Genomic DNA, 24,985 nt, shown 5'->3' with positions numbered 1-24,985 from the left:
TTTCCACAAAAGCTACACATGTATATCCCCATAAGTCTTGGACTGTAATTGTATTTCACAGAGAAGACCCTTTGATTGGGAACAAAATTTTCTAAGTTTTCAAAAAATGATAATAATAATAAGGCATTTAGGAACGCTATACATGTACATAGTACCGTAAGGGCACTAGTATTCAACCCGTTTTGAGAGTTTCTTCAAATATATAGAAATATGGAATTCACCTGAATTTCAGACCTGTCTTATTTCCAAGCGCAAATGCTGGTGCTTCTTTTTCCGTTATTTTTTTCTTCAACCAGTCGACTGTGTGCGCGGGCGATCAAATTACATGGCGACGGGTTTTTGCACTAGTATTCAACCCGTCTGCACTAGTATTCAACCTAGTGATTTAAGATGGCCCTGTCTCTCAATCTGCCCTTGTCCCATCCGACTATGGACTACACCATTTGAGATGAGACCAAACAGGGAATTAATCTAAGCCAGAGACTTACATAGATCTAGGTCTAATTTAGCAATCTAAACCCTTATGAGATTTGCTATCTATCCTCACTAGGTTGAATACTAGTGCAATCCAGTGCAAAAGGCCATCGGCGCATAATTCGATTCTCCGCACATACAGTCGACAGATTGATAAAGAAAATACTGACAACAGATTACCCTGGAAATAACAAAGGTATGAAATTAAGATAAATTCCCTATTTCTAAATATTTTCAGGAATATTTCAAAATCTTTGAATTATGCCGGGTTGAATACTAGTGCCCATACGGTACACTATATCATAGCGTTTACACTGTAGATCAATTTACAACACTTCAAAAGCTACATCTATCCTGGATACAAGTACCTTTTCAACTGTTTCTTAAATCTATGTATTTTGTATCTCACAAAATGTGAGATACACCATTTAATCATAATAAGACACATTCACACAATCAATTTTTGAACAATAAATGAGTGAACCCCAAACTTTATAGCCTGTGTAATTCTTACGCTTTTAAGGTGCTACATGTTCATTGATTTTTTACTTGTCTGTGTGGGTTATTGTCACTCAAACAATTTTGACAGGTAATGTATTATCAATGTGGAGCGTTGTGGCCCAGTGGATTAGTCTTCGGACTTTGAAACAGAGGGTCGTGGGTTCGAATCCCAGCCATGGCGTAACTTCCTTCGGCAAGAAATTAATCCACATTGTGCTGCACTCCTTCGGCAAGAAATTTATCCACATTGTGCTGCACTCGACCCAGGTGAGGTAAATGATTACCTGGCAGGAATTCATTCCTAGAAATGCAATCGCGCTGTAATAGGCGGTGGAGCAAAAGCCAGGGTAATACATGTAATATCCAATTACGCGCATAGTAGCGCATTTGGCAGTGATATGCGCTATATAAGCATGTTGTTATTATTATCATCTTACACTTTACAATCTGCATTTTCAAATCTTAAATATCTCAAAATTGATTTTGGCTCACTGTGGTTTTGAGGTTTTCAAATCCCAGCCATGGTGTAGTTTCCTTCAGCAAGAAATGTATCTATGTGTTGCTGCACTCGACCCAGGTGAGAAAATTAGGTACCTACATGTAGTAGGAATCAAATACTACTGCATGTGCTCTGTAAGTAATTTCGGCAGCCATGCTGAAGCCCGGGTAATAATATCCAAATCCTATGGACATGCATATAAACAATGTTATAATCATAATGCAATATGCACAATACCAGGGGCCCACAACACAAAACTCAGCAATGATCCTAGCGCATTTGGCTATGATTGATTCCATTGACTACAATGTACAATCAATCGTAAAAATCAAGTGACCGATCAATCGCAATGCTTTGTGTTACGGAGCCCAGAACTGTTTATCATCATCATTGACATGGAAGGTCAGAAACAGAGCCCAATTTCTTCACATTACCTGTATAAGATCCACTAAGAAGCTCCAGAGAATACGTTCAGGAATCTTGTGATTCTGTTCAGCATAAGACTGCAAGCTGAAAAAAAATAAATGAAAAGAAATGCAAAATAAAAATGTAATGAAAATAATCAATTTTTTTTACCCAGGTAAACTACTACTTCCCATTGTGTCTACCCCCTCCCTAAATTTTTTTTATCTGTTTTTTTTTTTTTTGAACGCACAGTACAGCTGTAAGCTGGTTCCTCAAAGAGCACTGCCTAAAGCTTGGAGGACACCTTTCAGAAACCTTTGTTGCATTACTGAGGTGGGAACCCTAAACATAGTTCTCTCTGTATATCCCATAATGCTCTCTCTCTCCCCATTCCCCCTTCCCCCGATACCTAACCCTCCCTCAGGCTTCTTACATCCTCTTGCACAGTTCTATCTATATAAATGCCCTCTCTCACTTTACCCCCACCCCATAGAGATGCCCCACCCTCCCTCCTGCTTCTTACAAGACGTCATCTTCTGCAGTTCTGTCTGTATATATAAATGTCCTCTCTCTCTCTCCCACCCAACCCTAACCCTCGCACAGGCTTTCTTACGTCATCTTGCATAGTTCTCTCTGTATATCCCATAATGCTCTCTCCCTCCCCATCCCCCCGATACCTAACCCTCCCTAAGGCTTCTTACATCCTCTTGCACAGTTCTATCTATATAAATGCCCTCTCTCACCTCATCCCCACCCCATACAGATGCCCCACCCTCCCTCATACTTCTTACAACTGTATGTCATCATCTTGCACAGTTCTCTCTGTATATCCCATAATGCTATCTCTCCCCATCCCCACCCCCATACCTAACCCTACCTCAGCCCTTCTTACGTCATTTTGCAGAGTTCAGTCTGTATATAAAAATGTCCCCTCTCCCCATCCCCTATACCTAACCCTCCCTCAGCCCTTCTTACGTCATTTTGCAGAGTTCCGTCTGTATATATAAATGTCCCCTCTCCCCACTCCCATACCTAACCCTCCCTCAGCCCTTCTTACGTCATTTTGCAGAGTTCTGTCTGTAAAATGTCCCCTCTCCCCACCCCCATACCTAACCCTCCCTCAGCCCTTCTTACGCCATCTTGCAGAGTTCCGTCTGTATATAAAAATGTCCCCTCTCCCCACCCCCTTACCTAACCCTACCTCAGCCCTTCTTACGTCATTTTGCAGAGTTCAGTCTGTATATATAAATGTCCCCTCTCTGCCCATGCCTTATAGAACTCCACACAGTTGGGATGTTTGGAAAGACTCTCATGTTTCTTCACTTCTTCCAGCTTTCTCCTCCTGCAAATTTAATCATAATTATATTTAAATAAATTCACAAGCATTACACATGTAGCCTGCTTATAGTTTGTTAAAATGTGAATTATATCTGCATTGAAGTACATGTATTCAGATCTTGGAAGAGTGTAGCAAATGTTTACAACATTTTTGAGGAGTCCATACTAATTTGAATTTGCATGTTCGACTCAAATTAAAGACCCTTTCTGTTAGTAATATTACTCTAGTCCTCATTCACAGCGCTGATGAATGAAGCACTTTGAAACGATGATATAAAAATGAATGAATTCTTAAAAATGAAATGCCTTTCCATTAAAGAAAGAATGTTTCCTGAAGTTTTCCCCTTTCCCCATTAAAGGATACTGTGGCCAAGTGGTCCAAGGCGCCAGGATACACCATGAAGGTCTGGGGTTCAATTACCGGCACGGCCCACGAACAAGGTATTTTATCCACATTACTCTTTGATCTTGCATCAAATAAATGAAAACGCTTCATGTATTATTGGTACAAACAGTAAACACTGATTTCATGAGAAAGTCTGTAAAACCAAAGTTTAATTGTCACCATATTATCCTAGATGTACATGTAGAACTGGGGAGCGTTTCATGAAAGGACCTGTCAGACGTTTGATCTCAAAACTCCCATTTTATCAGACAGTTACCATAGTAACAGTGCTTCTCAGCCAACCAAAATCCCCACAAGTTGACAAATGGGACAAAAATATTGATGAAAGGCTCCCCAGGTAAAGTTATTTTGGTGAAACATCATGCTCAATTTGCTTATTTCTCGCCAATTACAAAATTTCTTCCAGAATCCTTTGGAACATATTGCAATCAAGGCCCCCCCCCCCATCCTCAATACATTTCAAATAGCCCAGTCCTTTTAGGGTTAAGCTTTGTTATACCTTGTTGTTTTGAGGTAATACATTATTCAGTAACTCACTTGTCGGACTCTCCTCTGAACCGATCTCTTGATCTCTTCACTGCGTAATACCCGCCATCTTCTTTGCTCTGGACCTTGAAAACCTAGTGTGAATGCAACAATATATAAATAACGTATAGGCATGAGTGCGATGGAGCGATATTTCGCATGAGGTGAAAGAAAGATGCTCTATTCAACCAGGCGTTAGCAGAGTTAAAAAGAGCGTCTCTTTCTTTCAACGAATGCGAAATCTCGCACCATGCACAAATGAGAATATTCACCAAACGCCTCAGAATTAAGCGAAAATATGAAAAAACTAAGAATTTTCCCTGCAGTAATCTATGAAAAGGGATCTAAAATATTAAAAGCGAAAAGCAAAATCCCACAAGCGCACATGACCTTGGGCAGTATTGCGTATTTAGCCAGCAGGCTTAATTATACACATATTGCACCTTCATTTTTACTGTCACGTCACCTCCCAAAGCCGTGCAACGGTACATTTAGGACAGTACACCTTGTGTGCAACGGTACGAATGTTTTACATTCAGCCTCCCATTTGCTCACGTACAACATACTAAGGCATTGTACAATAACGCACTGCCAAGAAAGTCAAGAAATGGTTTTGGGCCCACACTACCAATATTTTGGAGTGACCAATCAAAGACCTAAACCTAACCCTGTTGAAAATAATTGTGGAGGGAGCTTCAGGTGAAGGATGACGCAAGGAATCCTACAAACTCGAAGGACCTAGCGAAAATTTTACATAGGACTGGTGTAAAAGATAATTCACTATATGCTGGAACGGTGGAACCTTAACTACAGGAAGTGTCTGGAACCCGTCATTGCAAAAAAAAAAGTGTAAATAATTTTGAACATTCCCCTTTTTGCATATTGTGGAATAAAAGGATATAATGTATCCTATTACTGAAAGTCTGTTGTAACCACCTCTTTATGAACAAAACATAAGTGTAAACATACAAGGAGCTGTGTGACCATATTTTCTTTTCTTTTTTGCTGAAAAACCATCTCCTTGGAAACACTGTGCCTGTTAAAGTTACAGTTAATATAAAAGTATGATTATTTTTTTAATTAGCTAAGGCGTGCCAAATGATTTATTTCTTAAATTCTCAACTTTTGGTTTGAGACAGCTTTATGCATCCAAAGCAGCGGTGGATCCGGGGGGGGGGGGGGCACATCCAGCCCATGCCTATCTCCCCCTTTTAAAAAGACATAAAATTTGTAATGTAAATATGCCATTAATACCCAAGTGTGCCCCCCCCTTTGAAAGTGAGGACCTTGTTTTTTTCTTTTTTTTGTCAAATTTTCAGCGGGTGAAATGACCTTCAATTTAATTAGGTGAAAACCTCTTTTCTTTTTCCAAATATTCATTGGGAAAATGTGCCCACCCCCTCTTTATTTTGAAAATCCTGGATCTGCCCCTGATCCAAAGACCCTTCATTTCTTACTTCTCCAAATGATCCAGCTCCTAGTCTTCTCTCCACTCTGAAACACTGATCAAAATATAGTTCCCCACTGCTTTGGTTATAGTGAGGACTCTGGAGAACAGCTGGAAAATAGACTAGTCAAGGATTATAACATCAATTGATAATAATAATAGTAATAATTGGCATTTATATAGCGCTTTATCAATCTACGACTGTTCAAAGCACTTCACAAATATTGTTACCCGGTCACTGGATTCATAGCATTCCAAGCAGCGTGTTAGGCGCAAACTTGCTAAACCAACCACAACGACGGTTGTTTCCTACCCGTACCCAATTAGCACCTGGGTGAGAATGGCAAAGTGTGGATTGATGCCTTGCCAAAGGGCGCTAGGTCATGGAGGGATTCGAACACACAACCCTCTGACAAGGCGAGAGTCAGAACCGCTACACCACGGCGCTTCCAAAATTGGCCATTGAATGAAGCATACACCTGTAATTCAAGAGACAAACATGAAAAGAAACTTTTCAAATCGATGCACAGCTTTGTCTTTCAGAATGTGACGTTAAAACTCTGTCCCAGACATTCAGGACAATCATATGTGATTTTAATATTCATGTGTGTAAAAGACAAACACACGCACAGATCACTCCGAAGTAATACATCTAATCACCTATAGAGTGTGGCAAAAGTAGTCAAATTTTAAAAATGAAATTATTTTTTTAGAAAAAGTAGAGCAAGCAATCGCAGTAAAACAAGGCAAACTTTCAGTTCACTTTGATTAATGGAATTCTGCAAACAAGTATCAAGAAGTTCTTGCTGAATGATAACACATTTTTTTTTTTACTTACATGTATGTATGATTTATTATATTGCTGCTATTATTTATGTATATTGTGATTTGATTTTGAAGCAATAAAATTTATAATAATAAAAAAAAAGTTGTCAAATTTGACTGATTGCCATGTGAAAAATCCTTATTCTAAAAGGAAATCATCGCTATAATCCTTAAATTGGCAAAGCATTACAACCCAAATTTCACTGCAGTCACAAACAAGTTTGTACATTTTCAACTCTTACTTGATACAAGTGTTGATCATACATGTATAAAGAATAAAACTGGAAAAATTAAGAGCTTCAAATACAGTGTAGCTGCTAGTATCAAATGAGTTTAAAATGCTATTTTCCATGTAGGATACATTGATCTGGAGTGTTGTCAATTTGAAATCTAAAAGATATTGAACAAAGACCTTTTATTATGAATATTACCTACTAAAAATAGTTAAAAAAAAAAGATTTTCTACAAGATACATTTAAACCTATAATATTGTTGCCAATTTGAAGAATAAAGAGCTCTGAAAAAATTATTCTTTAGTCTCATTATTTTAACTATGAAGGATACATTTATCTGCTTGTATAAAATAGTACAAGTGCTCTCGTCAATTCAAAATAATTACTCTCAGGGGCAATTCCGTAAAATAATCAACCTTTTTGTACGTCGGACCTCCACTTTTCCCAGGTTTTACTTCACTTCATAAACTGACCAAGTCATGGTCATTTGAGAGCATTACAGACTGTCAAAAGACCAAGACATCAGAAACAGATATTTTCATGAAAGTCCCACGTATGGGAGGTCGGACGTACATATTTTATGGAATTGCCCTTAATCGTAAACATTTTCTATCAAATTGAAGGATACAGTTATCTGCTTGTCTGAAGGAAACATTTGTAGCTCTGTTCTCATCCTCAGTTCTAGATCGGTGAGGAAACAAACGGCTCACAGACGGAAGACTCTTTGCTGGAGGTCGCGGTGGTAGGGAGCCATGAGGGGTCGAGCCAGTATTCTGAAACAAATCAAAAAAGAAAAAAAATGTTACAATTCTAGTTTTTATTCAATATAGTAGTACAACACATTTTTTTGTGGGGAGCCATTGGGTTCTGTGAAGTGGGTCTAAAGGTAAATGCCACTTTTGGTATGATATCAAGATGAGTTCAAATAGAAACCACTGAAATGACCACCAAAGTGTCTGTTTGTGTTAAATAAAACATATGTGCCAAAGGTTTCTGGAAGAAATTGTGTAATTGCTAAGAAATCAGCAAATAAGCACAGGATTCGGGTAGAGCGTCGGGCCCAGCATTCAAAGCAATAATTATACACTGTCCCATGTGCGCTTATCTGTGTTGGGATCTCCAGTCTGAACATTTTACAGCGTAGAATTTCAAGATTTCACAAAGTTCAGTTTATGTAACTGTACCAGATCTAGATCCTTGATGATATACTGACAATTCAGCCTTGTTTTACAGACTTCCTTATGAAGTCAGTGTTTACTGCAACTACTGGCATTTCTCTTTAAAACAGACGAGAAAAGAATAACAAGTTTTATTTTATATTTTGAACATGGTAGGCTTAGACTACACTCAGTGTAGCTTGATGATGATGATCCACAGCATTTATATGCGCAATATTTCTTTTTAAAGGTCAAGTCCACCTCAGAAAAATGTTGATATGAATCAATCGAGAAAAATCAGACAAGCACAATGCTGAAAATTTCATCAAAATCGGATGTAAAATAAGAAAGTTATGACATTTCAAAATTTTGCTTACTTTTAACAAAATAGTTATATGAACGAGCCATTTACATCCAAATGAGAGAGTCGATGATGTCACTCACTCACTATTTCTTTTGTTTTTATTGTTTGAATTATACAATATTTCAATTTTTACAAATTCGATGATTAGGACCTCCTTGCCTGAAAGCACATAATGTTAAAATAATGGAATTCCATGTGTTCAGGGAGGAATGAAACTTCATTTCACATGACAATGATGGGAAAATCAAAATATTTCATATAATAAAATATAAAAGAAATAGTGAGTGATGTCATCAGTTCCTCATTTGCATACTGACCGAGATGCGCATACAATGTATGACTCTTTTGTGAAATAAAGCGAAACTTTAAAATGCCATAACTTTCTTATTTTACATCCAATTTTGATGAAATTTTCAGTGTTATGCTTGCTGAATTTTTCTCTTTTTATTCAAATCAAGTTTTTGGTGGGGTGGACTGGTCCTTTAAACATTCATAGGTGCAGATTAAAGCCTTACGAAAAGTACAGTGTGCTGTGTCTCCTGAAATTGTCACTTTGGCCTACATGTATTACTCTTTTGTTTAATTAGGCCCGAATCTATTGTTAGTGTTAGTTTCGCTAGGGTTTCTTGAGGAAATAAGAAATGTACTGGTAATAATAATAATTACATTCACTATCGTACAATTAATGAAATAAATGAGTTAACTTTTAAACCTTTTCATTTTGTTTTTCAATTTTAGTGGAAGGGACTTAACCCTGAGAAGACAGGGGGGTTGCTGATTCAGCCACCCCCCTTCCCTCATCATTTTTCATGATAAATTCGCCGCTCGAAATTTTTTTACAGCATCGTTCGCTGACTTTTTACTTTCAAGTCTCGCACAACTATTGCGACCAAAATTGTTTTTAGATCAAGTTCAAATGAAATTAAAGATTTTCAGAAATGGAAAATTACTGTCAATACGATGTTAACTATCATTTGATCAGTTATCATGACTAGATAGGATCTTGCCTTCTGTTTGGTATTGATGATTTTAATCAACTTTAATTTTGTGTGAACTTTGAGTTGGACATAAATTATAATTTGGGGGTTGAAAACTTGAATGACAATTTTTCATACCGACAAATGTGCACAAATAATGTTCACCCAATATACCCATTGTCATCATCGTACAAGTGTAATGATAGTATTCTACTGAATTGAATTGACTTTAATAGTTAGGACCTACACCAAATATATCAGTCAGGTACAATGGAGTAAATCACATCTAAACAAAACTTTTGGTAATTGAAGCTAACAGAATAGCAAGATGCTAATCGAGATTAGCCCCATAGTTTAAACAATAATTTTAACTAGGCCTAAATATAGTGTTGCAGAAAATAAATTGTGATCATTTTTAGTGAACATATGATATAGTAATTTACACTATTTACAAGAAAAAAATATCTTATTTATTCACAAAATCTTCATATAGAACTATTATACTGACAAGATAATAATGGGCAGATATACTAATTGCTAAAATGAAGAAACTATCGTACAGGACCTAGACCAAAAGCTTCAGACTCTGTATATTTTTGGTTGTTCCGCTGAACTGCGTTGGCTCCACTCAACAATACATAGACTGAAGAGCTTGGAGGCCCGTACGTACAGCCAACTTATAAGTGAACTAACGTTTTATAGGTCGCGATTTAAACTGTTTTTTAAGCAAAATTTACAGTTTCATGGTTTCATTATCAGGGAAATATAAGTAAGTGTGTACCTTGGACTGGAGTTATTGATAAAAATCCTCTGCATGATCGAGAAATCTTTCATCTAAGACATTTTCGCCTTAGCTGACGGTTTTTCTTGCAAGTTGCCATCTTAAATGACGTCATTATCTTTATTAACTTTTTAATGTCTCGATATATCGATTGAAGTCTGCTACCTGTGATCATAGCGGTTTAGCTCCCATGTGGGGCAGATCGCATAATAATTAATATTGAAAGCAATATCGATATCACATTCGTAAATTGTTGACGCCCTCCGTTCCTTTGTATTTTATTTCATATTTTGGCTGCCATTTTTATCGTTTTTCCGGTGTCCAAGACAAGTAAACATTGGTAAAGTACAATTTTCATACCTTTTCATCAATATCATTGAAAGTATTTTAATAATAGAATATCAAATATTGAAAGTTTGTAGTTTATAAATCCTTAACGTGAGACAAAATCTGATGTGTGCATTGTGCAAGTAGGCCTACATCAAAGTGACTGTGGATAGTTGATTGACAAAACAAAAGGGAGGATGTGATAACACATGCGAGCTCACATGAACACTCTACCGTCGGTGAATGGGGATTACGGTAAAATGTCAGAAATTGTTGAATAAATCCCCAGAAACGATGGTTATTCCTGACTAACTTTATACAGGACCTTGACCAAAAGCTTCAGTCTCTGTATTTTCGTTGTTCCGCTGAACTACGTTGGCTCCACTCACCATACTAGACTGAAGAGCTTGGGGGCCCGTGGCACAACGTATAGTGAGTAGCGTTTTATAGATCGCGATTTAAAACTGTTTTTTGAGTGAAATTTACAGTTTCATGCCATTATCAGGGAAATATAAATAACTTAAGTAATTGCATACCTTGGAACGGAGTTATTGAAAAAAAATCCACTGGATGATTGAGAAATCTGTCATCTAAGACATTTTTACCTGACCTGACGGTTTTTCTTGTCAGCTGCCATCTTGAATGACGTCATTATTGTATTAACTTTATAAATGTCTCGATATATCCCTGTTATTAGTGTAAGAGTAAGATATTCATTCATTTCACTTTAAGTTAAGAACAACCTGTAAACACTGTGTACAGTATAAACCAGTGAACTATATTGTTAGAGTTCAGTGGTACATAATGATCAACTACTAATGAGTAACACCACACTGAATACTCAGGGGATAAAAGCTATAATACTAGGATTAAGCTTTAGATCAACTCATAAAGTAAAGCTGTTCTTTTATAAAAGTTTTATATTATTCACACTTAACATATACTGGTACAGCTGGCTAATTAGCCTGTCTGTAGATATAGTAACTGGATAAACAGAGACTTACATAAAATCATACAGGAAAAGCAAGGAAAAATCAATCTTGCTTCCCACCTTCATCAGGTGTAGACCTGCCTCTAAAACCCAGACCACCACTCATGTGGTTAGAGGTCAATATTGGGTTTATCCGACTTTCATAACTTTGTTATAATAAATGTTCCAGAATACCAACTACATGTATTATGACTGTGCTTCATCATTTGTTCTACTAGTTAACACTCATCCATCCATATTACCACGCTACATCTTAAGAGTGTTACATTGGTGGCAGCGGTGGGATACGCCATCCCGCTCGAACATTCATCAGTCTTTTTGATACTCGATTGTTCCTGACATTTTGCAGTTCCTGACATTTTGATATCGATTTTGCATATTTGGAGTTCTTCATCATTGGACAACTACATCACTGCAAAGTTTATATGACTCTTCAACTTTTTATATTCTTAAATATCTTCGAGATTCCAATCACTTCTTTTGGAAATCTTTGCCATGCGGGTTTGAACTATTTTGATATATGACTGTTTAACATTACTTGCTGTTCGGAGCCGGGTGAATATTTTGTCAGACTTTCAACTCCTATGTATGCGGTCTACATAGACCCGGACATGGACATGTAGCTGAGGTCTTCATATCTTTATTTCTACGTTTTCATTATTTCTATCCTGGACCTCTGCATCCTGAAATACCGACATTCCCAAGGCTGTCCGAGAATTCCAGTTTCATTTTCAACGGTCACCAATGTTTTGTCATCGCCGAGGTCTTCAGTGTCATCGCTGTGTTCATCCTCGCCATCATCATCATTTATCAATTACCTCTTCATCAACGTCGTTTTGGCTTTGGATTGTGACCTATTCTGTTTCCTGGTTAACCTCATTCTGATGTCTATATGATATATTGAACTTGAACTTTATCTTTAACATAGTTTTCTTTTATGTTGGTATTGTTTTTTTTGTTGTATTTTGCATTTGCGTAAGTTTTATTCCTTTATTCTTTTGTTTGAGTTTGTACAGCTTTTGATTTTCTTTATTGAATTATTTCGCCATGTATTCATCTTCTCATGACTATTCTCCTTCTCAGTCTGGTTATCACAGATCTTTCTCCCCTTCCCCCAATCACCACTATTATAATTCTTCTTCTCATGCTCATTCCTCTTATACTTCTCGTTCATTCTACAACCATTCATCGTACAATTACGAGCCACATCGACCTCGTCCCCATTCTCCCAGCATAGAATATAATTCACACCCATATCACTCCCCTCCTATCTCTCCTTCATTTGACAGGCGCTCCTCTCGCTCTCATTTTCCGTCTTCTTCTCACAGCTATCATTTTCGTCCTATTTCTCCTAGATACGATGAGCGTGACCACCAGTCTCCTCGTCCTAGCAGGAAACTCTTTTCACCTCCACCACCTTCTTCTGTGCCTAAGAAATCTTGCCTGCAGAAGAACTCTCGCTCTTATCCTCCCTTTTCTTCTAACTCTTCTGATCTTTCTACCACACCATCGTTTACAGTAGAAAGAGGACAAAATCCCTCTCCACCATCATCACCATTGCCTACTGCACCTCAGAATGCTCCACCTACATCTGTTTCCGCCTTGTGTGGTGCATTGATGGATAGAGGCATTCGACTCCATCAGGCTCAACATCAGAACCCTATCCTCTGCCAGGTGACTACATGGGTCCGTACTGGTCATGTGCCCCCAAAATCCACTATTCCCCGATATGAAGAGTGTCTCTTCAAGTATCGAACTCAGTTTGATCGTTTAGTGATCAGGGATGGCTTGCTATGCCGCCGAAAGAGGCATCCTTCTGGCACTATCATATATCAACTCGTCATCCCTCATTCCCTCATACCCACTGTCCTCTCTATTCTCCACTCATCTCCATCTGCACAACACTTTGGGAAATCCAAGACAACCCAGCTCTTTGATGAGCTGTGCTACTGGCATGGGATGCGTAAGGACATCGCTGTCCTCTGCTCTCACTGTCAGGAGTGCAACTCCTACTGCACATCCCTTTTCCCTTCATCTTCTTTGCCACACAAATGTGACGTGATCTCTCATCCATCCTCCCTTCCTACACCTCCCATCCCTGATTTGTGCCGAGATGCTCCCAAATCTACATGTCCTACCAGTGCATCTACACTACTCACCACTCTGAATCCACCCCTAGAAATCGCTTCTGAACCTCTCTCACGATGTGTACTTGATCTACCCAGTCCCCCTCCATCTCCTCCATCAATCACAATAGCGTGTGCTGAACCTAGCTTACCAACTAACTCCTCTGTTCAATCACATGAACTTCATTTCTTCAAAAGTCTGTCTGTCGATTCTGATGATGAGAGTGACATCCATTCTGACCACTCATCACTATCTTCCTCTCCTCCTCTCAGTCCTGTTCCTCATCTATCCTATCCGCCAATGAACTACAATCAGGGTTTAGCTGGTCACAAAGGTGACCACTCTTCCATATCACATCATTCTCCAAGTTCCTTGACTTCTCAGAGACTTCTTTCATCCCCTGTCCTCACTCCTTCCAGTATGCATAGCACGCACATGGTCCTACACATGGCACCATCTCATGATGGATATGCCAGTTCCCATCCTCCTAAAATTCCACCATGAAATAGTGTTCGTTCACATACTTAGTTTGCCTATGTCTCCAGTCTAGTCATTGTTTTCCTTGATGTGGATGGAGGTGTAACATCTCAATCATTCATACTAGTACTTTTTAATAAGCTCTTGTATTTTCATTTTTTTTTCAACATAATTTGTTTACTATATCTTACAATACGTTTCTCTGTTTATGCTTACTTATTACAAGAACTATCAGGACTTTTTGTCACTGTTTTCTGAATCGTTAAGCTTTGTAGTTCCTTTTGAGGAGACATCTCGCAAATTTGACTGGACATTTACTGTGCAAGCCTTAAAATGAAAATTTGTAGACTTGTAAACATTCTAGTAAAGAATTCCTCTCCCTTGTTACTTCACTACAATTTTATATTTTAATCAGTTGTTCCATATAGTGTAGTCCCCTTCTTGCTATTTGGTAGGTTGATCTAAACAGCACTGATCAATTTAAAAAAAAAATGTATGATGTTATTTGTTGTTGTTGTTGTTAATATTCATGATATTATGATAGATGTAGATTATGTTAGTTTAATCACCAAGTTATAAGTTCTGGATTAGTTTGTGTTCATTTGAAGTGACTGTAATTTATTTTGTTAGGGGAATCATTTCATTTAGTTGCATGTAGTTGCTTAATTGTTACATTTATTGTATTTTCAAATAACATTTTTTTTTTCATTTCCTTGAATAGATAGTGCTCCTTTTCTTAACTTTTTTTTCTTCAAAATAATGGAGTTGTCAGCTTCTGTTGTAGTCATGCATCTTTTTCATCCAGACTTACATCACTCAAATCAGTATTGAATTCTTTCAGTGTTGAGATGTTGTGGATTAACCTTTATACTGTCTTTATTATAGATGGTTCTCAATTTTTACAGATATCATTACAATTCACTTTGCATTTCATGTTAAAAATTATATTCCATTGGTAATGAAGTACATTTTAAGCACTGACTTAAATAATCATGTTTTGTTTCACGATGACTCCTATTTGGTAGAGATGCAGCGGACGTTTAATTTCCAATTATAAATCTGAACTTGACAATTCTCAATTTTTTTTTCTCCTTGAAATATCTTTGGATACCTTTTTGATATTAATCTTTATTTCATTGTTACTCCCTGGCCCCTCAGTTTAATTTTATATATGTTTTGATTTATGATTTCCTTTAGGAAGAGCCTAGTGGTTAAGTTTATATTGATACTGCTTTACTGCTCTGATATTCAATATCTTATTATATAAGTTTGTTATCAGTTTCATTTCATACATTCTATCATGAAACGAGGACGTTTCTTTTCGGAAGGTGTATCTAATGTAAGAGTAAGATATTCATTCATTTCACTTTAAGTTAAGAACAACCTGTAAACACTGTGTACAGTATAAACCAGTGAACTATATTGTTAGAGTTCAGTGGTACATAATGATCAACTACTAATGAGTAACACCACACTGAATACTCAGGGGATAAAAGCTATAATACTAGGATTAAGCTTTAGATCAACTCATAAAGTAAAGCTGTTCTTTTATAAAAGTTTTATATTATTCACACTTAACATATACTGGTACAGCTGGCTAATTAGCCTGTCTGTAGATATAGTAACTGGATAAACAGAGACTTACATAAAATCATACAGGAAAAGCAAGGAAAAATCAATCTTGCTTCCCACCTTCATCAGGTGTAGACCTGCCTCTAAAACCCAGACCACCACTCATGTGGTTAGAGGTCAATATTGGGTTTATCCGACTTTCATAACTTTGTTATAATAAATGTTCCAGAATACCAACTACATGTATTATGACTGTGCTTCATCATTTGTTCTACTAGTTAACACTCATCCATCCATATTACCACGCTACATCTTAAGAGTGTTACACTAGTATCGTTTGTCTTCGTGTAGTGTATCATACAGGCGCGTACGCAGGATTTTTGAAAGGGGGGGGTTTTCGAGCTGATTTTTTTTTAAATCTCCCGCCCAGTCTCTAATAAGTTATAAGAGCGGGGGGGGGGGGGGGAGGTGATGATTTTTTTTTCAGCGCTGCAAATAAGACAATAACATTTAAGTGGGGATGGGGTATGTAACAGTGCGATCATGACCCGCGAGCGAGCAGAAATGTTCTCGTTTTTGCGTTGAAAACATAACCTTTTTGTCAATAGTTTGTTGGAATCATAGTCGATGCTACATGTCCTTCGGATCGTAGCACTTATGATATGGCCAACCGCGTAGCCAGGATTTAATTTTGGAGGGGGCGGCTCCCTAGGGGGTGGGTGCAGGGAGGGGGAGTTTCCCCCTCCCGCGCGAAGCGCGAAGCTTTTAGTGTTTCATAAATTAAAATGAAAAGGAGCCGTTTCTCTTGTCTCTAGTACCTCCTATTCGGTTGACTATATTGCGATTTTGAACCTTGTTTTCAAAAGTGATTGTAAACGCACAAAAGAAGTATACAATGGAGGAAATTAAAATGATAATAACTCCGCGCGAAGCGCGGAAGCTAAAGTGATTTATCAATTTTTCTTGCCATAAAAAGGGTCCCGTGAAAAGGGTATTCTCAAAGATATATTGAAACTTTCTTTGGAAAGATCAGATTTGATTACAAACAATTTAGCATCAGTGCATATTTTTAACTCGCAAAACGGAGAAGATTGGTAGAGGAAGATATTCCTCCCCGCGATGAGCAATGAAACTCTGAAATTTCAAAGGGCGGACGTTTCATCAAATGTAGATATCTCTAATACCCAATCGTCTCTAATTCAATTGATTTTCTAAGATTATTGAACTTCATTACAAGGAAAAATAGTGCGCATAAAGTTGAAACTTCTGTGATTTATTGAAATTATCTATCTATATAATAAAGGATGATTATTTTTTTTGACTTATCCTGAAGCGCTTCATTTTGAATATAAAGAAACTTAAGTGTCATTCAAAATTTCAAACTGAAGGCGCAAAACAGGACAGGAGATGAATGTATACAGGGAAATGACATGAAGTTTAATACAATTTGATAGAAAAAAATTTACTTTTTTATTTAATACGACACGAATTCCATACCTTCCTCTTTTTAAATTAGGAACCTGTTTGCCCCCAAATTATGGTTGTTTATAGTAATGAGCTGAAAAGCGGGAGAAGCTGACTTTATGGAGGTGACGGCAGAAACTGATATAAAGATTTTACCCGCTCGGAGCCGACCAGACCAGAAGTTGCGCGATCAATTGAAAAAAAAAGATAACTTCATACATTTACTTCGGCCTAACCTTACTCAAATTCATGCCCTAATGTATACAATTTTAACTTTAACTGGCAAGAAGCACATAGCTGAGGTGGAAAAACAGGGTTAGAGAAAAGGTGGGGGAACAATGGAGAACTTCAATATTGTCATTTAACCGCGCGCAGCGCGGAAGCAAAATTCATATATGAATTTAAAGCAAGAAGAGTGAAGGAGTTTCTCTTTTGAGAAAAAAATAAAGAATAAATAGAAAAAACACAAAGCTACCTTTCTTCCCTTTCCTTCCTTCCCTTTCCTTCCTTCCCTTTTCGTTTTCTCCTCTCCTTTTTTCCCTTCTTTTTTTTTCTTTTTGGGGACGTTTTTTTGGGGGCAACCGCCCCCCCCTGGCTACGCGCCTGGATATGGCCTTGATCAGAACACTAGAAACTTGAGAAATGTCATGAATAATTACGAGCGAGCGGAGCAAGCGAGCCGAAATGTTTGCGTTTTTTCCGTCAAAACATACAATTCTTCTCAATATCTTGTTGGTAAATCAAGTATTAGTCGATACTACATGTCCTTCTATTCGTAACACTCATAATACGGCCTTGAACAGGAGACTAGATACTTATGGAATTTCATAAATTATTACGAGCGAGCGGAGCGAGCTAACCGACATTTTAGCGTTTCCCGTCATTTTGGTTTTCATATTGGTAAAACATATTTTGTAAGAAAACGTATGTCTTTGTCTTGGTTCACTTGTATTCATAAGTATACATCATGATAATCATGTATGGCCTTGTTAATGGTGATATCGTGATCATGTCGGCGATATGCGGAAATAAAAGATATAATAAAATGGAGCGAGCGAAGCGAGCGGAAATTTTTTCTGTGTTTTTCGTCGGAAACATGAGATTCTGTTCATTATTGCTGTCATATACATTATTGGGTAGGGGAACTGTCCGTAACCAGACCAAGGAGTTATCAGGCGCTTGCCCGATAACTCCTTGACCAGACCGACCTCTGGGGAGACAAAAAAAAAAAAAAAAAAAAAAAAAAAAAAAAAAAAAAAAAAAAAAAAAAAAAAAAAAAACGAAAGGGGGGGGTTTGAACCCCCGAAACCCCCCCCTTGCGTACGCGCCTGGTATCATATCATATTATTTGCCTTGTAGGTGTGCTGGTTGGTAATGCAATATTGATATCACATTCGTAAATTGTTGACGCCTTCTCCGTTTGTTTGTAAATATTTCATACACTGTAGTTTGGCTGCCATTTTGATCGTTTTTCCTGTGTCCTACCCAACTAAACATCGGTAAAGTATAATTTTCATGCATTTCCAACCATATCGTTTAAAGTATTTTCATAGTGAATAATCATGCATTCTTAGTTTGTAGTTTATAAATCCTTAGACAGTAGAGGCGCACGGCCAATATGGGAGACTCTCTCCAATAAGGGAGACAATCTCCCATATTGGAGACTTGCTTTGCAAAAGAACAAAAGAAACAACACCAACAAAACTCAAAAGCATGATTTTTTCCACCCAAACTTTTGTCCCACTGAGGTCAGAAGCCCATTTGTTTTGTGTGTGGATGACAACAAAAATCCTTATAAAAACAAAAGTAGGCCTAGACGGTAAATTTTAAAAGTAGACGGTGAAAAGAGGTAATATTTCAAAAGGAATCTGCTTATGACATTTTAATCTGCCGCCAAGGTAGATCTAGGCCTACTCCTTTTTAAGCAAATGTAAACAAAGAAAATTGGTCTCCCAAACTGGAGACTGTCTCTGATTGGATACCCAAATTTTTTAGAAAAGTCTCTGATATTGGAGATAATCTCTCTCATCGGAGACGGGCTCCAATATTGGCCGTGCGCCTTTACTGTTTATGTGTAAAATTACACCAAACTGTGGACTGTGGATTGACAAAAGTGAGGGTGTGATGCCAAATGCGAGCCCACACGGACACTTTAAAAGTCTTTACCGTCGGTGAATGGGGATTACAGTAAAATGGCAGAAATTGTTGAATAAATCCCCAGAAATGACGGGTATTTCTGTCTAGGCCTAGCTAGGCCTATATATACAGGAATAACCGTTGTTTCTGGGGATTTATTCAACAATTTCTGACATTTTACTGAGTGGAGCCAACGTAGTTCAGCGGAACAACCAAAATACAGAGACTGAAGCTTTTGGTCTGTACAGGACCCTGCTTTACTTTGGTAACGTCCGTTCAGCTGAGCAGACAGCTGCGGCGGCTCGGGCCGCTACGCTGCGCCCGGGCCTATCGACGACGGTATGCTCAGTCAGGCCTCAGCTGCTCACACTCACTCACAATTAATATGTACTCGGGCTCTGATCTTCTCTGCTTACCTTTTTATGTGAAAACGACGGTTCCTGGAAAAACTTCGGAACTGGTCTGGCTGGTGTTGGAAACCCACTAAAACTCGATCTTGAATTAACCTTGGAATGCATTCCTGCGTTCAGTCAAAAACACTCCTTTCGTTCTCGATCTCTTTATAAAATTTGATTTCCCGCGAGAGACATATCGCGATCACTTGTTTACGTTTTACTCTATGAGGGTTGCGTGCATTAACGAGTGATTGCGATTATCAAACGATACCGCGGGAAATCTCGAAAGGCGCGCGCAATTCCGAGGTTGGTTGGTTCCGAGCGTTCCGAGGTTTATATCAATTGATGGGCAAATTCATCAAGCACTCCTCCTTACCAGAATGAAGAGCGCCATCTTTACGTTACATTTTATGCTCATCCAAACTTTTTTTTTTTTTTTAAAAAAAGGGAAGTTTGAACAGCGAGACGAAGTTAATTGTAAAAAATACCAGAAATATGACAAAAAATATGTTGGTTACATTTTGAAGAACATCCTTGAAGTAAATTGAATTGCTTCATCATTGTTGTAACGTCATATGCAGGTAGCTTCCCCATTTATCAAGGACTAATAAATAAACGAATTAATAATAGGCATAAATAATGCATAAATATTAAATAAATGAATAAATAAATGAGAAAATAAATAATAAACAAATAAATAAATAACATAATGGTTAGTTGCGTGCATTTGAGTGCCCGAAACTCCACACACACGTACACACAGCTTCAACACAGGAAACAGTCGTTAGTCACGAGCGTAATATTGCAAAAATATTACGTATAAAAATATTACGTAAAAAAGTATATCTTAATCTCACACCAGATTGATAAAAGTGTGAAAAATTTATCCAATTCCATTCATTTGATGTAAATATTATTAAAATTAATTCACTATTTACATCTCGCAGCTCATTTGAAATTGTCCATATTCACAACCGTTTGCTATGGCAAACGGTCCGATATCACCCATATTTTCGAGACACTGGCATCTTCGTTTTCCCACTGAAATATCCGTAAAGGTCAAAAAGATCAAGATTGATTGTCATCTCAATGCTACATAGATTACCTACATGTTGATATATAATGCTTATGACGGGTATAATGGTTACATCTCATTTTCCTCCCAAATTTTGACATCGAGCAGGCAGTACATGGCATATTTTCTGTGTACAACGTCACGTGACTAGCGTATGATAGTCCGTTCCTAGACCCTTTTCATTTCATTTAGGTTTTATTTCCACAAATCCGTTTAGTGTTACAAAACTTTGATAACTTAACTTACTAAGTTGAACAACCATCACACACGTATATAGACTATAAAGTATAATGTGATGAAAGTACATCTGAATTGATAAATTAGCGCACCAAAATTTGCGCAGAAGTGATTTAGCACTTTTTGTATATATACTTTCACTATTGCACTACCTGATTAACATATTTGTATCTAGCACTCCCTTAGTCAATGTGTACACTTACATAGCACCATGACAGTGCATTTGATTTTTGGACATTGGGTTGTGTGAGGGACCAGGATTTTGCCCTTCAAAATCACAAACATCCTGGCTCAGAAGACATTCAATTTACTTGAGAAAGCAAGCAAAGAGGTTAGTTGATGTTTTATTTGATATATTTTTAATTATGGTCTAAGCATAAAGTGAGATTTTAGAGATCTTTTTCTTGGTTCATAATGACAAATGATAATATGTATGTAGTATGTATAATGTATGTACAAACTATAGCAGGTTCATCGATCCCATTTGTTATATATAAGAATAATTGTAGAAGAATTGTGAAAGCAGTTACATTAATCTATTAGTTATTTCCTCTTTAAGAATAGCCTAGAATGATCAAGTACATTCCACAGCATGTTTGTAAAGAACTTTCCAGAATGTCTTTTTATTATGCAGGCCTTGCCTATTTAAAGGCCAAGGAGTTTTATTGTTGAATAGGGAAAAGCCAAACAATAGAATTGTATTGGTAGTGGAAATGAATAGGCTTAGGTATTTTGTTTACCCATGTTGATTTCAATGAGGTCATTCAAGAATGTTTTAGAAATAAAGAAGCTTCCAGAAGAGTGAATTCTAGAAGCTTGTAGATTAGTTGAAATTTGAGAATGATCTAGAACACTTGTAATTAGTATAAAGCTGCAGATTTTTCAAGATGATCATCACATCATATGAGAGCAGGAGATCACATCACATCATATTAGATCACTTGATCATCACATCATATGAGATCACTTCACCAGATCAGATCAGAGCAGTTTATGCATCAATGAACTGTTTGCAGTTATTTTGAGAGAGAAATTATCAGTTCTCATCAACAACATCAACCTGTTCAATGAACACGCTTCAACCCATGGATTGCTGAAATTAACTGTTAATCATCATCAACATCGTCTTCACGGACATTTCAACTCGTTACAGTGACTTTTATTATTCATCGGACTTCAACATCAGTTTCATCATCGCCATCATCAATAAGGAATCTTCCCAGCCTACCTGGAATATATATATATTGGACTATAACAGTGAACTATAACCCTGGATTTTACATCAGACACTTCAAGAGATTTATGTAAGATCATTATTTGTTTTATTTATGTATAATTATTTCCTGTAATAAAAAAAAGGGAAATTTGAATTACATCTTGATTGTTATTTGTTGCAGTATCGTAACACATTCATAATCAAATAAGACTCAGGAAACTACATTTTGTACTACATTTATTATATGATATATCAAGGATGATTGTTGATTTGTACTTTTATTATAATTGTATTGAGATCAAAGCTGAATGTTTGTAGAACTTTTGAAACCTTTAATGAGTAAACAATCATATGTATAGTGGAGAGAATTTGGAATCTAGTTTATATTAGACTATTTAGGTCTTCCAAAGATTGATGTTGCTCTAGTGATATTTAAGATGTTTCATTTTGCTGGTATTTATGATTCCTTTTTCTTTATCATTGACTCCACAGTTTTCACGGATTAAAGATATCAATCAGATTAAAGGAACGAATTGGTTTGAAAGAAGGGTGAAAAGTACCAATTGGATTCAAAGGATTAAAACGACCAATTGGATTGATTGTATATATGGATTTGATATTAAATTAATCGATTAAACAACGAAATCCTGTAGAGGCCTTTGTTACGCTTGTCTTTTGTTGTCGACCTCACTACAGCCACATATAAATAGCAAGCATTCTTAAACAATACATATTAAGAGATGTTTAAGTACATAAAAAACGGAAAGTGGGGGAAACCTTATAGAAGCAGAATGCTTGTAGATAAGGTTCCCTGTTATACATTACTTTTGATATAACTACTTAATAATAATACACGAGACAACATTTTATCAATCAACTTACACCGACAAAAACAACACAACACAGAAAAGTGACAAAAAGCAAAGAAAGAAAGAAACAAAGAAATAAAGGAACAAAAGAAATTAAGTAAGCAGCTGCCATCCAACATAATTTAAGAAACTTCTGGATAAGCTCTGTGGACAAAAATGCAATAGAACATATCAATAAAGAGCAATTTCATATTGTTTCATTATATTGAAGAAGAAGCTTTGCTTTCAAGTTATGTTTGAAGATATTATAATTTTGTAGTTGCTTAAGTGTCATATCCAAGGAATTATATACTCTCGCAGGCGATTCACCAAACGACTCAGTAAATTTATGTTAGAAATTACGATTTTGTTTCTGTAGAATACAGAGGAATTATTTAATTCCTAATCTAAATTACGCTTTTGCTCATTGTTTTACAGAGCAATTTTATAATCTGAATAAATTATGATTTTGATAGCTGATACTGAAATGGAAGATAATTCGACAGTTCCTTAGCAATGAAGGGGAAATATGTTTTACACAGTCGAGTACTGAACCAAATTATAATTTCAATTCGATGTAGAATATTATATACATTAATGCAGTATACTAAACATAATTTACACAGAGGGAAATTATATCCTGCAAAGTAATGTTATTTACAATACCAGAATTTGTATGAAATCGATAATGCAATAATGAAAATTATGTTTTGTGTAGCAAAGCAATTCATACTGAAAGAAATCATATGCGATCGATGGGCGACTGTTCTCGCTGAGTGATTTATACTGAAACAAGTAATATCAAGATACGAAAAGTAAACGGGCCATTTGCATACATAATTTGGACTATAGGAAATTATGTGTTATATACCAATGTAATTCATACTGAGAAAAATTATATGCGATTGATAATAATGCACTGTTCTCACCTAGTAATTCGTACTGACACAAATTATATTAACATACGAGAACTGACGAGCCTTATGCATACATAATTTGCATTAAGGAGAATTATAATCTATAGGAAAGTAATTCACACTGTAGGAAATTACATGAGATCGATTATGCGTTGTTCCATCTGAGTAATTTGTACTGACACAAATTATATTAAGATACGAGAAGTGAAAAAGCCTTATGCATACATAATTTGCACTTTGGGAAATTGTGTGTTATATACCAATGTAATTCATACTGAAAGAAATTATATGCGATTGATAATAATGCACTGTTCTCACTTAGTAATTTGTACTGACACAAATTATATTAAGATTCGAAAAGTGAACAAGCCTTATGCATACATAATTTGCACTGAGGAAAATTATGTTATATAGCAAAGTAATTCACACTGTAGGAAATTACATGCGATCGATTATGCGTTGTTCCATCTGAGTAATTTGTACTGACACAAATTATATTAAGATACTAGAAGTGAACGAGCCTTATGCATACATAATTTGCACTTTGGGAAATTGTGTGTTATTTACCAATGTAATTCATACTTAAAGAAATTATATGCAATTGATAATAATGCACTGTTCTCACTTAGGAATTCGTACTGACACAAATTATATTAACATACGAGAACTGACGAGCCTTATGCATACATAATTTGCATTAAGGAGAATTATAATCTATAGGAAAGTAATTCACACTGTAGGAAATTATATGAGATCGATTATGCGTTGTTCCATCTGAGTAATTTGTACTGACACAAATTATATTAAGATAGAAGTGAACAAGCCTTATGCATACATAATTTGCACTATTAGAAATTATGTGTTATATACCAATGTAATTCATACTGAATAAAATTATATGCGATCAATAATAATGCACTGTTCTCACTGAGTAATTCGTACTGACACAAATTATATTAAGATACGAAAAGTGAACGAGCCTTATGCATACATAATTTGAACTGAGGAAAATTATGTTATATAGCAAAGTAATTCACACTGTAGGAAATTACATGCGATCGTTTGTGCGTTGTTCCATCTGAGTAATTTGAACTGACACAAATTATATTAAGATACGAAAAATGAACGAGCCTTATGCATACATAATTTGAACTGAGGAAAATTATGTTATATAGCAAAGTAATTCACACTGTAGGAAATTACATGCGATCGTTTGTGCGTTGTTCCATCTGAGTAATTTGAACTGACACAAATTATATTAAGATACGAAA

General features: G+C 36.5%; 1 protein-coding gene across 1 annotated transcript in view; it reads right to left on the bottom strand.

Annotated features, from left to right (window-relative positions):
* Window positions 1-19,713, bottom strand: part of LOC121417377 (membrane-associated tyrosine- and threonine-specific cdc2-inhibitory kinase-like) — a 42,496-nt gene extending 22,783 nt beyond the window's left edge. The window contains exons 1-6 of the mRNA XM_041611061.1: window positions 19,443-19,713; window positions 7,282-7,426; window positions 5,606-5,706; window positions 4,161-4,243; window positions 3,096-3,221; window positions 1,909-1,984 (exon numbers count right to left, since the gene is read on the bottom strand). Coding sequence (XP_041466995.1) covers window positions 1,909-1,984; window positions 3,096-3,221; window positions 4,161-4,243; window positions 5,606-5,706; window positions 7,282-7,426; window positions 19,443-19,544 — 633 coding nt within the window. The 5' untranslated portion in view covers window positions 19,545-19,713. The remainder of the gene's footprint in view (window positions 1-1,908; window positions 1,985-3,095; window positions 3,222-4,160; window positions 4,244-5,605; window positions 5,707-7,281; window positions 7,427-19,442) is intronic.
* Between the last annotated feature and the right edge of the window lie 5,272 nt (window positions 19,714-24,985).

The sequence above is a fragment of the Lytechinus variegatus genome, chromosome 6, assembly GCF_018143015.1.
Source record: "Lytechinus variegatus isolate NC3 chromosome 6, Lvar_3.0, whole genome shotgun sequence".
NCBI lineage: Eukaryota > Metazoa > Echinodermata > Echinoidea > Temnopleuroida > Toxopneustidae > Lytechinus > Lytechinus variegatus.
This window is presented reverse-complemented; position numbering and strand designations above follow the sequence as displayed.